Source organism: Callospermophilus lateralis, chromosome 19 (assembly GCF_048772815.1).
Source record: "Callospermophilus lateralis isolate mCalLat2 chromosome 19, mCalLat2.hap1, whole genome shotgun sequence".
NCBI lineage: Eukaryota > Metazoa > Chordata > Mammalia > Rodentia > Sciuridae > Callospermophilus > Callospermophilus lateralis.
Genome location: NC_135323.1, coordinates 5,022,537 through 5,038,530, shown reverse-complemented (window position 1 = coordinate 5,038,530; position 15,994 = coordinate 5,022,537). Strand labels below are relative to the sequence as shown.

General features: G+C 55.0%; 1 protein-coding gene across 1 annotated transcript; it reads right to left on the bottom strand.

The window, feature by feature from the left end:
- Positions 1–4,590: 4,590 nt before the first annotated feature.
- On the bottom strand, positions 4,591–14,839 carry C19H16orf89 (chromosome 19 C16orf89 homolog). The gene is made up of 8 exons (XM_076840855.2): positions 14,632–14,839; positions 13,066–13,215; positions 11,196–11,346; positions 10,051–10,165; positions 8,428–8,563; positions 7,475–7,579; positions 6,344–6,427; positions 4,591–4,721 (listed from the first exon to the last, which is right to left on the bottom strand). The coding sequence occupies exons 1-8, from the start codon at positions 14,837–14,839 to the stop codon at positions 4,591–4,593; spliced, it is 1,080 nt and encodes a 359-aa protein (XP_076696970.2).
- Between the last annotated feature and the right edge of the window lie 1,155 nt (positions 14,840–15,994).

Sequence of the window (15,994 nt, the reverse complement as noted above, 5' to 3'; positions counted from 1 at the left end):
AATCACAGGTGCAAATTGATGAACAACATACAGGTACCAACTTATCAAACTAAACTAAGGAGTAGCTGCACACAGGGACGTCCCAAATCAGGAACCCACACAAGCTGAGCTTTTCACCATCAGCAGATGTGAATCCCTCACTAAGACCCTGAAGCTGATCACAGCATCCCCTGACCCTGTTACCTGGTCACTCCTTATGAGACTTGCCCAGGATCATCGCCACAGGGTGAACTTCTGATTTCCTGTCCCCCTCAGGCTTTAGCTGAACGCGCTTTCTCCTGCCTGTGATGACCACGCGTGACCCGCTTCAAGTTGACTGAAACGGAAACTGCCATCTGTCAGGACCCTCTGCTTTGAGCACTCTGAGGACCTGCCTTGTTGAAACCCTTATCTGCCACCTACAGTGACTCTGCACTCACATCCTCTCTGCCTGTGCTCAGCATCCTGTCACCCTGCGGCTGCCTTAACCCTTTCTTAGTGTTTCTGTGACCCACTTATATGTCACTGTTGCCGCAGTCTGGCTGGGCACAAGATCACGAGCCACTCAAACAGGAACAAACTTTATTTTTGAAATAACCGCCAATACCACGTTCGTGCCCGGGAAGATTCCACGCGGCGTTTCTCCGGTCTCCTCCCGGAACCCCAGCGCAAGTTCCTCCCCCGGAATTCCCTCCTACTGCACTTTCCCAACCAATGGGAACTCTCCAGGAGTCCCGCAGCAGGCCCGAGGTAAACAGCAGGAGTCCGGTATCCATATGAATGTAATTTTTAACATAATCATATCATCTCTATGGCTAGCTGGCATCACCTTTCAATCAAAAATGCCATGCATCATATTAATTGGCTGTGGCTCTTAGCAACCGTGTGAAGTACGATGTGTGACTTGAACGTTGTCCATATTAGAAATTAAGATTGGAGGCCAGGCGTGGTGGTGCACGCCTGTAATCCCAGCTGCTCTGGAGGAGAGGCAGGAGAATCGCAAGTTCAAAGCCAGTCTCAGCAATTTAGTGAGTCGCTAAGCAACTCAGTGAGACCCTGTCTCTAACAAAACACAAAAATGGGCTGGGGATGTGGCTCAGTGGTTGAGTGCCCTTGAGTTCAATCCCTGGTACCACCAAAAAAAAAAAAAAAAAATTAAGATTGGAATAAAGACCTATTTGTCCAGTTTATGACTACCAGCTGACCCACACCTGCTTCCCGCCTGTGAATTTGTCATTTGATAAACTCTTGAAATTGTGGAAAGACACGTTTTGCCTAAGTTAATGGCATGGTTAGCTCACAACAGGTGGTGAGAACAGAGGGTTAAAGCAGCCCAGGACCCTCTGCAGGGTCCTGGGTGAAGCCCTGGAGCTGGCCCTGGGGGCAAGAGCCTCTCAGGGCTCTTGTCCCATGACAGTGTCCAGGTTAGACAGGGCCCGGGTGCCTGGGCCATGTGTGGCCCTCCTAGGCGCCCTGGCGAGCCTAGTTGGCCAGGCCAGGCCCCTCTAGGGGCCACTGTTGTGATCTAGTGTGTGACAGGGTCAGATGCCAGAACCTCTGGGTAAGACCTTATTTGAATATTGGAACTTTGCAGACATAATCAGTTAAGATGAGGTCACACTGGGATGGAGCGGACACCAATCTGATTGGTGTCCTTATGAGAAGAGACCGAGACACACACAGAGAAAAAGGCCACATGAAGACAAGGCAGAGGCTGGAGTGTGGGGTGGCAAGCCAAGCACGGCCTCCCTCTCCCCTCCCCCTCCCTCCTCCAGGGACCCCCCAGGAAGATTTTTTTTTTTTGCACCTGGGGTTGAACCCAGAGTACTGAGCCACATCCCCAGCCCTTATTTATTTATTTTTAAATAATTTTTTAGTTGTAGATGGACACAATATCTTTATTTTGTGTGTGTGTGTGTGTGGTGTTGAGGATCAGTCCCAGGGCCTCATGCATGGGAGGCAAGTGCTCTACCTCTGAGCCACAAGCTCAGCCCCTATTTATTTATTTATTGAAATACGGCCTTGCTAAATTGCTAAGGTTGGCCTTGAATTTGCATCCTCCTGCCTCAGCCTCCTGAGCTTTGGGATTACAGGCATGCACCACCATGCCCACTTAGCGTCAGTCATTTTAACAAAGACCAGACTGTGAACAATCAGAAGGGGGCTTTGCTTTGCATCAGGTGTGAGTTGCAGGGACCTAGCTGCTCCTGATGCCCGGTGAGTTTGCTGGGGCTGCTGTACCAGGGACTGCCATAGCCTGTACGCCTCAGCCACAGCATTGTGTGGCCTCAGAGTCCTGGAGGCTAGAAGTCAGAGATGAAGGTGTTGCCATGTTGGCTTCTCCTGGGAGCTGGGGAGGATCTTTCCCATCCTGCCTCTCAAGGATCCCTGGAGATCCCGGCACCCCTGGCTGGCAGAAGCGCTGCCGAGGTCCACCTGATCCCCGCCGGCTTCTCCTGGGGCTTTCTCTGTGTGTCGCTTCTGTGCCCAAATGCCCCCCTTTCCTAAATCCAGCGGTCACACTGAATTAGGGGTCTCCTACCTCAGTGCGACCTCATCTTAACTAATGATCTCTGCCAAAACCCTGTTTTCAAATGCAGTCTGTTCTGCGGTCCTGGGGGTCAGGACCTGAGCATATGAATTTGGGGGGACACAGTGCAGCTCGTAACAGGCATGCTCCATAAAGGAGTGTGAGGAGGGTGTGAAGGGGAAGGATGTACAGCGACCGGGCCACCGCCCCATGCCAAGTGGAGGTGTTCTGTCTGTCTGCCACATCCTGTCATACAGCTCCATGCCCTGGGGACCCTGCAGTTCTCAACCTTGGTGAGCCCCAGCATTCTGTGGGAGCCTGCCAGACATGCAGGTCCCCAGGTCCTTCCTGGCTGGCCAGAAGAGGGCCCAGGAATCTGCACGTCTTGCTCCATCCCCCAGGTGATTCTAATGGAGGTGGCCACAGGCCACACTCTGAGAAACCCACGTAGGGAGGGGTGGTGGCAGGTAGGACGAGCACATCGGAACACAGGACAGGAAGCCTCAGGTCCACGCGGTGTTCACGGAGAGGTGAGAGGACTCCTCTGCCTCGTCTGTGCCCCTTTCAATACCTTTGGTGACAAAGGTGGTTCAAGGGGAAGTGGTCATCCAGGGGGGTGTGTCTCAGGCATTTTTCTTCCATTAGGACTCCCTTTTCCTGAAGGTGACTTAAGCACAGGTTTGCCTGTGGTCACTTCCTGTCCTGTTTGGTAACTAAAGCCTCCTGAAGTGCAGCAGTCAGGCCCCAGGGATGTCCACGTCCCATTCAGGAAGGATGGGGTGGGCGTGGTTGGCCCCTAATCCCGTTATGTGCAGCTGACTCCTGGCACAGTCACATCTCTTGCAAGGCAACAGGCAACGGAGAGAAATCCTCCAAGCACTGGGGGGCCAAGGGGCGTGCATTCTGGCTTCTGGTTCCCTAAGACAACAAGCGCCTCAAAAGAAGGCACTCTTCAGGAGCAGGATGCTCTGGGCCCAACGGCTTAAGCACCACTGTGGGACAGTGTCCAGGGCAGACTGCTGAGGTTTAGGAGGGCCTCTCCCTGCTGTGGAGCTGGGCGTGGCAGGAGTGGGGTTGTCACAGGGACCAGCACAGGACGATGTACTAAAGCCTTCCAGCCCGAGGACAGGGCTGTTGGCTAGGCTTCCCCCCTGGAGTCAAGGTGCCACACGTTCTGTGCACCACCCGTCGCAGCTCCCAGATAGCGGCTGGGCCAGTCCTGAGTTCTGCTCTCAAAAGCTAAGCCAGGTCTGAGCTCTGGCTCGTGTGCTGAGTCAGAAGACAGAAGAATCCGGGGCTGGGAGTGGGAGGCTCAGGAGCCCTGTCACTTGGCCCTCTGTGCAGCAGGTAGCACCTGGCTCCCAGCATGGGGTGGGCGCTGCTCTCAGTCTGCTACTCACATCATCCTTGCTGCAGTGTGGGGCTGACACAATGTCATTGAGGAGGAGAATGAGTCACAGAGAAAATTGTGACTTTCTTGAGCACACAGAGCTGGGGTTTGAAGCCAGGCAGCTTGGGCACAGAGCCACACTGCTGCCCATTGCTGGTGTATGATGCATGATGATGTGGCATCGTGACCTGGCGGTGTTAGTCCCCCCTCTGTCCCTCTCACACATGCCCCCTTGCCTCTGCTGTGTTATGACGTGGCATGAGGCCCTTACTAGATGCCCACTCCATTCCCTTGGATTTTCCAGCCTCCAGAACTGTAGAACAAATAAACTTCTATGGTTTATAAATCACCCTGTCTGGGGTATTCTGTTAGAGTAGCAGAAAGCAGACTGAAGCAATAACTCCCTAGAATTCTCCTTGAGTGAAACCGGAGACTAGAAACAGAGACCGAGAGGCTGCTGGAGACTTAGAACACAAGACTCAACTCAGGATGGTGCTCTAAATGTATTCATGTGCCCTGCCTTCCCTGGCCCTGCTCACTCAGGGCTTCAGACAACCCCAGATAGTGACAGTTTCCTGCTGTCGGTTTCCTCGGCTGCCTCCTTCTCAGGATGTGGCCTTGGCTCCAAGACCCACGGAAAGGCTGAAGGGGCTTGTTCATCCTGCAGGAAGCAGGGGTGGGAGCGTCCATCCTAGGAGCCGCTCAGTGGTGGTCTTGTGGACAGACGCAGCTCTCCCTTTGCTGGTGGGGATTCCGCCAGGACATACAGGAAGCCCCCCAGGGCTGCGACCGCCACGGCTGTGCTGTGGCAGGAGCAGCCATCTGCAGGAGAGGGGCCCTGCTGAGTGCTGGCCTTTTCTTCAACACACCAGCATGAGCGCTGCCCAGATGTCCCCCAGCCAGCTCGCCTGGCGCCCTGAGGAGGCTTCGATGCCCTGTCAGACCCGCCTTGCTGGGCTGGCACCCATCCCCCTGCTGCTGACTGGGGGCTGCCAGGGGCCCCTGCAGTGACGGGCCAGCTCATCTGGGAGTTGTGTCCCTCCCTCCCGGCTGACCTAAGAGTGCAGGAAGTGAATCCTGGCTGCTCGTCTTGGGAGGACTCTCTGTTTGTGGGGGAACCACCTCCTCAGCCAGGTGGGATCTGACCTGAGGCCCCACCCTGGTCCAGATCCCGCTCCAGGGAGACCTTTCTGGTTTGGGTACTGGGGACAGAACCCAGGGGTGCTGTGCCACCCAGCCATGCCCCTAGCCCTTTTGAAACGGGGTCTCACTAAGTTGTTTAGAGCCTGGCTAAATTGCTGGGGTGGCCGTGAACTCGCAACCCGTCCTCCTGCCTCAGCCTCCTGAGCCACTGGGATCACGGCGTGGCCGAAGTGAAGGGGGCACGCACTCCTGGGCCTTTCCTAGGCCGCTGGAAAGGCCTGGGGCTTTGGGATTCTGTTGCTCTTTCTGGCCCTCAGGACAGTGCCACAGCCAGGCTGTCAGTCTCTGGGGACAAGCAGCTATTTGGGGAGGGACCACAGCCCCCTGCTAGCCTGGACACAGGCAGCCCCAGTGTCCTCTGTTAGGCAGGCCTGGCCAGGGAACCTCTCTCTTCCTGTGCGACTTTGATGGTGGCCACAAAATGGGCTCTTTGGGTTTGCGTTTCTCTTCCTCCCTTGGCTACCTGTGGGCAGATGCTGAGGCCGCGTCAGGGCTGATGGACAGGTGTTTGGTGGCTGGAATCTTTTACCAAGGTCCACTGGAGGCCTAGCTGAGGGCTGACTAGTCCACCTCCCCCTCTGGTTTTGCCTTGTAAACTTTGCAGTTTTATTATTTATTGATAAAATGGAAGCCTCCCTTCCTGCCCCTCTTCCCTCTGCGGTTTTCCTTGTCTTTTCCCCGAGCACATTCTACTCTCAGTCTTCTCCAGTCTTCTGCTGCGCCCACCCTACGCTCTCATCACAGCCAGGACACTGGTGGGAGAGGGGCACTGTTCCTCAGGCCCTGGACAACAGGCGTAACTTGGGGCAGTTCTGGGGTCACCAGGCTCCAGGGCCACCAGGCCTGCCTGGTCACTTGTCCACTGGCTCTCAGGCCCTCTCTGCCTTTCCCTGCTCAACCCCAGCACACAGAATCCCCTCTGCTGAGGTGGCTGATGCAGGTTCTAGTCTCCTGCGCAGACCCGACCAAGTGGGGACTTCTGTGATCTTCAACAGGCCGTGAATGCCCCTCACGCTCTTCCAACTGGACACAGTATCTCTGGACCCCCACTTCCTGAGAGGAGGTGATGAGAGGTGCCCACCCTTCCCTCTGCCTCCCAGACACGGAGGCCTGGCGCCCAGGGCCTCAGTGTGCAGGGGCCTTTTCCCACTGAGGGCACCTGTGCCAGAGGAGAACGAGCGTCTGCCTGGCCTTTCTAGGGTGCCCTGGCTTCACACCAAGGCCTGTGGGCGCTTCGTTACCTGTGAATTGCTTCTCTCTCCTCTTCACTCTGAGAACGTGCGGGCGGTGTGGAGGGGCCGTGGGGGGGTCCTCCTCCTTGGCAGCTGGAGAAGAGACAGCGTTTGAAACATTACTTAATAAACGTCATCCCCTCTTAACAACGCAAGCTGTTCAGATCTTCTCTGGAATTCTGAGGCTATTCTAGAAGCTTCTTCCTGCACCTGTCTGCAGATCCTTTCCTGTGGCCTCGACTGATGACTTCTCGAACTGTAGTTCCCAACCCGTCCCCGGGGAACCGTGGACATGCTTATGAGAAACACAAGTTCCTGCCCCAACCTGCTCCCCGTGGAGGTCTGGGGCTGGGGACTTCTCAGTCCATCAACTCCGTCCTAAAAACCACATCCCCTTAATTCAAAAGTGTTTGCGTCTTTGGGGATCCCAAGCTTCCCAGGAGGACACCAGCATTTCCTGGGAGCCTCAGTGTGGGTCCTGTCTGTCCTTTCACACCTGGGAAGGTGGCTGATTATCGCATTTATTTCAGAGGAAGAAATTTGGGCCTAGAGCAAAATGACATACTCCAAAGGCGAGGGGCTGGCAGGGGCCACCTACAGCCTGAGCCCTGGGCCGCTCAGCTCTGAGGTGCGCCGCCTCCTCCCAGGAGCTTCCCCTGCCGCTGCTGCCCACAGAACCTTCCCAGGTCCCTCTCTTTCCTCACCCTCTCGAGAACTGGTCACTGCTTCACTTACTGGAGGCGTAGGAGGTTTCTGCCTCTTTCCCTCAGGCCTCAACGTCCCCCGCAGCCCAGGGTGGGCCCAGGAGCAGGTGCTCAGTAAGCACTGGTTACCTGTTGACTTTGCTGATGCAACAAAACCTCAGGCCCTCTCTGCCTTTCCTTGCCCAACCCCAGCACACAGAATCCCCTCTGTCGAGGTGGCTGATGCAGTTCTAGTCTCCTGCGCAGACCCGACCAAGTGGGGTACTGCCTCACAACCTGCAAAATTTTGGCTCCCAAAGCTCCAAGCCCATTTCTGCCTGTGTGTGAGCCCACGCCTGCACAGGCATGCCACCACCTCTCCCGGTGCCCCAACACCAACACGTCCTTTCCCACCCGAAACGCACTCCCTCCCAGCCAGGGCAGCTGTACAGCTCACCAGGCTTCCCGAAGCATCCCTCCCAAGGCCTCTGCCAGCTGAGAATGGCCTCCAGCCACCGGAGCTTGTAGAAGTCAGAGAAGCCGCTGATTCCACAGAGCATGACTGGAAGCGAACAGGGGGCCCTCTGCAGGCCTGACCCCCAGGCCAGCTCCTTCCCCTCTCCAGGGCCACCGCAGGGGAGGAAGAGCAGGAGGTACGCAGGCCACACAGGGGCGGGAGGGAGGCAGCCAGAGACCCCCCTGGAGGGGCTCCCAGGCCCGTGTCCTGCTCCACTTAGGGTCTTGATCACAGGGAGGGATTTGACAACTAAGCCAACAAGTGGCCACGCAGGGGCTCCTCTCTGCCTCATCTTTAGGCTTTGGGGCCTGATTTCTTTTTTCCCCTTTTCTCTCTCCCCCTCCCTCCCCATCTCTTTTTTATTTTACTGGGATTGAACCCAGGGGAGCTTTACCTCTGGAATACATCCCCAGCCCTTTCCCTTTTTTTATTTTGAGACAGGGTTTCACTAGTTTGCATACTGCCTTGCTAAATTGCTGAGGTTGACCTGAAAAGTAAGCTTCCTGCCTCAGTCTCCTGAGTCACTGGGATTACTTAGTGAGCTCTGTCATTGGGACAGCTCTTGGGGGAAGGAAGTGGTCACGCAGTGAGATAAGATGTTCAGCTACATCTGAGTTTCTGATAAACAATGAACACATTTTTAGTATAAGTATATCCCATGTGATATTTAGGATATACTTATACCAAAGTTTATCCACTGCTTATTTGAAGTGCATATTTAATTGGGCACTTTGTATTTTTATTTGTTTAACTTGGCAATCCTACTCGTGTGTGTGTGTGTGTGTGTGTGTGTGTGTGTGAGAGAGAGAGAGAGAGAGAACATGTGTGTATGTGTGAGTCTGACCACCCATGAACACCCCCTGCTTTATCCTGAGGGCAGAAGGCCAGCGCACTGTTTTCCATGAAGAGATCCCTGGTGGGGTAGGCGTATCCGATGGCCTCAGCTCTCCGGTTCAGCTCCATCATGTTGGCACAGAAGACACTGATGTAGTGCTGACTCTGGTGGAACAGTCCCTCTGTGCATCCTTGCTGGGGACAAACACCAGGGACAGGGAACACACACACACTCAACTCGCAGTTCTGAGATGTCTTGGGGGCTGTGTCTGGGCCAGGACTTCTCTTTCCACCACTTTCCTCCTTCTCCACCCACTCTCTCAGCCTGCTCCATCACTGAGGCCTGAAAGCGCTGGGCTGGGGCCTGGCCCTGCCTTAAGGTCATCAGAAAGGAAGAGGTCACTAGGAACGGCACTAGAGGGTCTCTGGCTTGGGTGGACAACACCCCAGAAGGCATTCTGCAAACGCTCCCTTGTGGTGCAATCAGGGACGAACCCCTAGGGCAGCTTCAGGGCTACTCAAATATGGGCCCTGGACCTGGCTGATGATTCTCCAGCACAGGAAGAGAAGAACAGGAATCGAGAACAGGCTTTAGAACCTTCTGTTGCAATGGTGAGACTAACTTTTTACCTGTTGAATCTAATAACATTGATCTGTAGCAGCTTGCAAAGAAATGTTAATTTAAAAAACCATCAAACCAAGGACTGCTGGGCACTAACATTTTCGGAATGAAGATCATTAGCTCTAATTTTCCACATCAATGTGTGCTGAACCCAGGGGTCACACATATTAAGCACACAGCCTACTACTGAATTGTGACCCCAGGCCCTTAAAGAAACATTTTTTTTAGCATTTTTATCATTATTATGATTACAATTCTAGGTTTAGAAGGATGTTGGGTGTAGAAGAGGTGGAGCTGGGTGTCCCTTCTCCCAGGTTTCAGTCCTCAGGACCCCAAGGACAGGAGCACCCCCAGACCTAGAACACGTCTGCCCAGCTCCATGACCACAGGGGCTGCTGTGCATCCTGGAGGCCCGAGACACCAGGGGAGCTGCTGGGGTTGCTGGGCACCTTTTCCCTGAAGCCGTGGGTCACACCCTTTAAAACCCGCTCTCCTTTCCTCCAAGTTCAAGTGTTTTGAAAAACAGGCTAAAACAAACAAACGAATATAAAAGCCTTAGCCTCGTTGGTATTTCAAGTTGTTGCCTAGCGTCACTTTACCACAGAAATTGTAAGGAATTTCCAGGGTGGGTCACACCAGAACCACAGCAAGGCCACCTTGGGCATCCTCCCTTCCCTCCTCTCTGGCTCCCTCTCCCTGCTGGCCCTGGTGAAGGACACTGCTGCCACTCACCAGGGCCCTGGCTTGGTCTGTCCTGCAGGGAGTGTCCTCTTCCACTCATTTGTCCTTTGCAGGGTTCCTCCCCGCCTCCTCTATTTTATCCTCTCGCTCTCTGTTTTTCTGAGGTCCTCAGATCCAGCTCAGCGAGTCCCAGTCCATCCCCACCCATCACCATCTAATCGGCTCAGCGATGGAGCCCAAGGTGGCAGCTGACTCTCACCTCTCCCTCCTGAGGGCTGAGGCACAAATCCCAAAAGCCACTTAATTTCCTGGCATGCAGCAGACACACTGCCTTCCGTGAGCCCTTCTTGTCTTCCCTCCTGTCCCCCCTGACACTCACCATTCTGGCCCAGAGGAAGAAGAGCAGCTGGTGGGACAGCCTGTAGCCTGAGCAGCTGGGCTGGGTCACGAGTGTCCTGCAGAAGTCTGGGACCCTGCAGGGCTGGCTGCTGTTCCTGGGGAGTGCAGTCGCGTCTGTTCAGGGTGGTGCTCCATTGCCACCAGGTCTGCCCTGGCCGATCCCCCAGCCTACTGTATGAGCCTTAGTAGGCTCCAGGCTGGGCACAGCAGGTGCCAAATAAAATACAGGTGTCCAGTGTCTTGATCTCCTAAATCTGTACCTCTACCTCAGGGAACAGCATGTTGGAGCTGTCTTGAGTTTGGAAAGCCACCAAGGGCCGAGACTTCTATGACTCTGTGGAGTCCTCAAATGACATCTTTCCCATCATGGCCCTAAACATGCCTAGACTCTCGGATCTAGGCAGCCTGGGGTTCTAGGCCCCAAATGCTCCTGTACCCTATGACAAACCTGCCTCATAAAGACAGGTAGCAGGGGTGGGACCCTCACCAGAGCACTGCTCCTGGGTGGACCCAGCTGTGGCCTGGCCCAACCCCTCTCTGAAGGATGCTGAGTGGAGGGGGACCCTCGCTGCCCATTCTGCTCTGCGACCCTGCACTGGAGGGAGTGCTGCCCTGGCACTTGCTCCAAGTCCACCTTACAGCAGAATAAAATGGCTAGTGAGCTAAGGCTCAGCCCTGCCTTCCCAGTCCCGCAGACCTGAAGCCCCTCGGGGAGACAGGACTGTAAAACAGCTACAGAGGTTCTGGGAGCCCGCAGCCCAGGTACAAAGTGTGCAGTGTGCAGGGGCAGGGTGGGCCCTGAGGACAGGTCTGAGTGAGGGGGCGGACAAGCAGTTGGAGCAAAAGCTTTGCAGTGGAGTGGATGGTGCCTTTGAGAGCCTGCAAAGAGGACCCTGAGGTTGGATCCTAGGGGACTGGGACCTGGCAGGGCGGCGGGAGCTGCTGGATGCTTTGTCCTGGACCAGTGGGACTCAGGGAAACTTCAGGCTGGGGAAGGAGTCCCCAGGCATTGTGGGGCTGACTCTTGGATGAGCTGTGTGTGTTTTTGCATAAATTCCCTGGATGCAGCCTGGGGGTGTCGGGAGTGAGTGAAATTTTCATCCAGCGGGGTCCTCGGGCACCCACCCGGTTCCCAGCAGCTGCACCAGGCATGCGTCGCTGCTTTCCTCTGAGAACGAGTCCTCGGGCTCCAGCACGGGGTAGACCAGCGAGGTGTTGGTGTGCGTCCAGGTGCGGGGCAGCTTCCAAAATCCGGGCTGGAGACTTGGCCGGAACTCTGGCAGAGGGGAGAGGTGGGAGGTGTGAGCCACCAGAGCGCTGCCACCTGGGCCACCCAGACCACCGCAGGGGGAACTGGGTAGCCCCAGGCACTGCCCATAGTAGCAGCCAGTTCAGCTCTAAGCCCGCCTTCTGCTCCGCCAGTGTTTGAATCCCCCAGAAGCTCCTGGGTGGACCCAGCTATGATCTGGCCTAAATCTCTTTTTAAACAATACACACACACACACACCACACACACACCACACACTACACACACAATCACTCCCATACAGACACACAAAACCCCCAGGACATTTTTTCCCTAAACCATGGGTGCAGTGTTGGGATAGGCTTTGATTGACACCAGGGCATCCCTCTGCGGCTCAGACACACTGAAAGTGCTGGCAGACTCCTTGGATCCCATCGCACAGTGGAGCTCTTATAAGACAGGCAGCAGCCCGGGTCGACTTCAGGGAGACAGGCTGGGCCGGTGTTAGGGCTCAGGTCTCCCATCTCACTTTCTCCATCTGTAATGTGGCGACAGCTCTTATTTCTGAGGGGTGTGTGCATAAGGATTAAAAGAGGATGGAGAACTCAGCTGCAGAGGGGCCAGGAAGGCTAGGTCTCCTGCAGCTAGCTGGGCTGCCCTACAGAATGAGGAGCGCCGTGGCTCATGACCCCCATCACCCTGGCAAGTGAGAGTGAGGAAGGGGGCCCCTGGAGAGGAACTGGTTTACAAGTGCCCCGCCCCCAACAAACAACTTCTTTTTTGGGTTCTGGGGATTGAATCCAAGGACACTTTTACTACTGAGCTACATCCCAGCCTTTTTAATTTTTTTGTTTGGAGACAGGGTCTTGGTAAGTTGCTTAGGGACTCAATAAGTTGCTGAAGCTAGCCCTGAAGTTTTGACCCTCCTGCCTCAGTCTCCCAAGCCGCTGGGATTGCAGGAGTGCCCCACTGTGCACAGTCCCTGGTTAAGACATAAGAAAGCATAGAACTGGTGCATGCAGATCCGACCGCTGCCCCTTGCAGCAGACCTAACATAATTTTAGACACATTTTTGACTGTGTGCCAACTGATGCAGCTGCAAGGAGAGATGGCACATCGTTTATGGGAACGTTAACTTCTAGCCCCAAGACTACGATCCTACCTCCTTGCTACTCTGCCCATGGGGCAGCCACCTTGCTGTGTGAACTGATGCAAGAAGTCATTCTTACCTTCTCTTTGTTAGCTGTGTTTGGCTTCTGTCCTGTCTGAGCTAAAGGATCCACTGGTCTGGAGACAGAACAACTGAGGCCAGGCTCTAGGATGGGTCCCCCTGTAAGGGTCCCTCAAGCCTGGTGAGGACAGCGCTTGGCATCAGGAGGCAGAAGACCTTGTTGCGTGGCTGGCACAGCACTAAGGTTTCAGGGGCAAAGGAGCACCTTCCCTTTTAGAAATTCTACCTGGGGAACAGTCCAGACCAGACCTCCCCTCTGGTGCAGGATGAAGGGCCCATGCCTGGGCCTGTGCTGACCCTGCCTATGTCCTGCCTGTCTGTGTGGGTGGGAGAAGGCCCTGGACCCTGGATCCATGTCAGGGGTGACTGGGACACTCCCAGCTCTGCCTGCAGTTTGCTGGGCAAAAAGGGGCAGTGGCAGAACCTCCCTGTCCCCACCAGGAAGAGCCGGCCCAGGGGTATTGAAGCAAACACCCCAGCACTGCCTTCCTGACGCACTGGGCCCGCTCCGCTATTACCTCTAAGGTATCCGGGGTCACTCAGCTCCAGGTAGAAGACGGATCTGCGCAGGAGAGCCGCCAGCTTGTCCGCCAGCCGCCTGGTGCGCAGGCTCAGGGGCCGCAGCAGGGGGTCGGCTGCCCACTCTTCCTGCACACCCCGAAGCTGCGCTGCGAGGGAGAAGAGAGGAGAAGAGGTGATCACTGCGCCGTCCCAACCACCCCCCGTGGGCGGCGCTAACGCTGGCCGCTGGCCGTCAGTCCCTCTGCCTTGGGCGCTTAGAGGCTATGGCAGAGCCAGTATTGGCCCTGGATCTGAGTGATGGGTAGGGCTCCAAGGGATAGAAGGTTGTTTCAGACAAGAGCCTGGTCTCTGAGGCAGTGCCCCACCGTCTCAAGGTTCAGGTCCTGATTGAACATTTTTGCATCGGGTGACCAGAAATAGTCATTTGATTTCTCTCTGCTTCACTTTTCTCATTTGTAAAATGGGGACAGTGACGATTACTACTTCTTGGGGAGAGGTGTTAAGAATTAAATGATCTAATGTGTAGCGAGGATGTAGCACGACCCACCTGCAAAGTAAGCACTTAATAAAATTTAGCCATTGCTATTAACTAAGGAACTTGGGGTCTGCTGCCTACCCGGAAACCAGGGAGGGCTCAGGGCGGGTGGGGCAGCTGAGGGACCCTTTGCTTTTAGGTCAGTGTTGGCTCCTTACCACCTAAGACATTCTCGTGGTCCCTAAACGTTCTGCTCAGGTACTGCACCTCCTGTGCTTGCTGGGGAAGCCAGCCCTGGGGGTCAATTCGTTGATTTCTACAGGAGTTTGAGACGGGGCTGGGGTCAGATGAAGGAGACCCTGGGTATGTCTCTTTCCTGGCTTGGAGGGGAGGGGACAGGGTCTTGGGTCTCCTCAGGGTCCTACCTAGAGGAGCAGGGGGGGCTGTGAGGAGGCGCACTGCCCGGGTCTGGTGGGCAGAGAGCCTTAGACAGAGGAGATTGACTGGGGTTGCCTTCTCTCAGCCTTGGCTGCCGCCAGCCTGGGCTCTTTGTTGCTTTGGTCAGGTGGCCTGCAGGGAGGAGCTCGCTGCTGGCCCTGGCCTGTCTCCAGCCCTCTCCTTAAGGATTTTATATCTCGAAATTGAACAAACACTTGGCTGTTTTCTCAGGTCCTTCAGGTGGCTTTGGCTGGAAGTGGAGGAAGCTGAGAGGAACCCTGAGAGAGTCCCTGCTTAGCCTCATGCAGGGGAGTGGCCTTCTTGGTAAAAGGGCTTTCTCTGCACGCCCCCGCCCCCCGTGTTCACGGTATGGCAGGAAGGGCTGTCAAATGGATCATTTCCTTCTGAGAATATAATTTCCAAATCTTTGCTCATGTTGCCTTTAAATCCTTCCTCCTTCCAAAAGACTCGATAACAGCGGGCTGAGCCCCAAAACCAAGAAAAGCAGCTCCTACCCCTCCCCTTTCTTTATAGCCACAGCAGGCTTTTCCCACGCCAGGTGGTCACCAGGTCCTAGGGGTCAGAGCAAGGCAGGTGACAAGGAGAACTGGTTTCCCAGTGACCATCCTGGGGAATGGGGCTCACGCACCTTCTAGCACCCGGAACCCCACCACACCGTCCAGGTTGACTCCAGGTAGCCTCTCCTCCAGGAACAAGGTGGCTCTCTCCAGTGCAGACAGGATCAGGCCCACGATGGTGACCTTGCCCTCTGTGGTGTCTGGCCTGGGCAGTGAGGAGGGCTGTAGTGTCCGCAGAGCCAGCAGCAGGAGCAGGAGCAGCAGCCCTGGCCTCGCCATGACTGGCCTTCTGCGTGTAGCCGGTCACACCTGTGGCACTCTCACCCAGGTACCTCTGCACGCCTTCCTCCGCCTCCTGCTCCACCGCCTTCCCCAGCAGACCCGTGGACAAGTGGCCGGGCGGGACTGATCTGCAGCTTGGGTGGCTGGGCAGAGGGCTCTGGGCAGGATGCAGCAGGAGACAGATGGTGGGGGTGGGGGGCAATCCTTATGTGGAGCCCCCTGGCTGTCCCCTGGGGAGAGGAGCCCTTCTGGTTCTTCTTGCACCTGAGCCTCCAGCCCACACGCTAGGTCCTTGATTGAGCAATAGCAATAGCAACTCAGAAATCAAAAGCCCTGCAAGGCAGAATTTGTTTGTTTTAAAAAGTTTGGAATGAGTTAGTGGGAGGGCACATCCGGCTCTGAAAGCTCCCTCATGGGGGCACTGTTTGAGGATTCCAGCTGCAAAGGCGAGCCACGTGGGCACTTCAAAATGTTCTCATAGCCACATTAGAACAGCAAAATGCAGGTAAATCCAACGCTCTATCTCATTTGAGTCAATCATTCTAGTATATTATTATTTGAACATGTAGTCGGTATAAAAATGGCTGACATCATTTTTCTTGTACTGAATATTTGCAATCTGGTATTTTACACTCACATTTCAATTCCACCTCTGCTGAGTCCTGAGCTGAGCTCTGGGGACACTGGGAATCACATCAGCACAGGCCATCTTGTCCAGGGGCTACTGCCGACATTCAAAGGTGCTGTCTGTTGGACTGGAGGGAGGGTGGCTTCACCAGTGTGTTCTCGGTGTTTCTCAGCAAGAGGACAGTTTTCTGAGCAATAGGCTATCACATGGACACAATTAACTACTGTAGTTACTTTGGGAGGTGAAATTGAAGGATCAACAGGGAAATTTCCCTTCTTCCTAGGGATACTTAAAAATCATTATGGCTTTTACCGCCTTTATATACTTACCCCCCCCCCTTTATATTTGAAAGGTTTTCTTCAAATACTACATACATCCTGACAAATAAAGAGACACATTTTCTGCTGGATGAGTTTCCCCAGATGGAACACACAGCAAGCCCTCCTGGCCCCGGCTGCTTTGGCTCACTCTCCTGACTTCTAACAGCAAAGACTGATTGGTGTGAGAGCACCCTGCACTATGTA

Coding starts and splice junctions, on each gene's coding strand:
- C19H16orf89 (XM_076840855.2), bottom strand. CDS start 14,839: ATGGCGAGGCCAGGGCTGCTGCTCCTGCTCCTGCTGCTGGCTCTGCGG. Junction 11,347..13,065: donor TGACCCCGGATACCTTAGAG/GTAATAGCGGAG, acceptor CCCCTCTGCCAG/AGTTCCGGCCAAGTCTCCAG. Junction 8,564..10,050: donor TCTTCCTCTGGGCCAGAATG/GTGAGTGTCAGG, acceptor GTTTGTCCCCAG/CAAGGATGCACAGAGGGACT.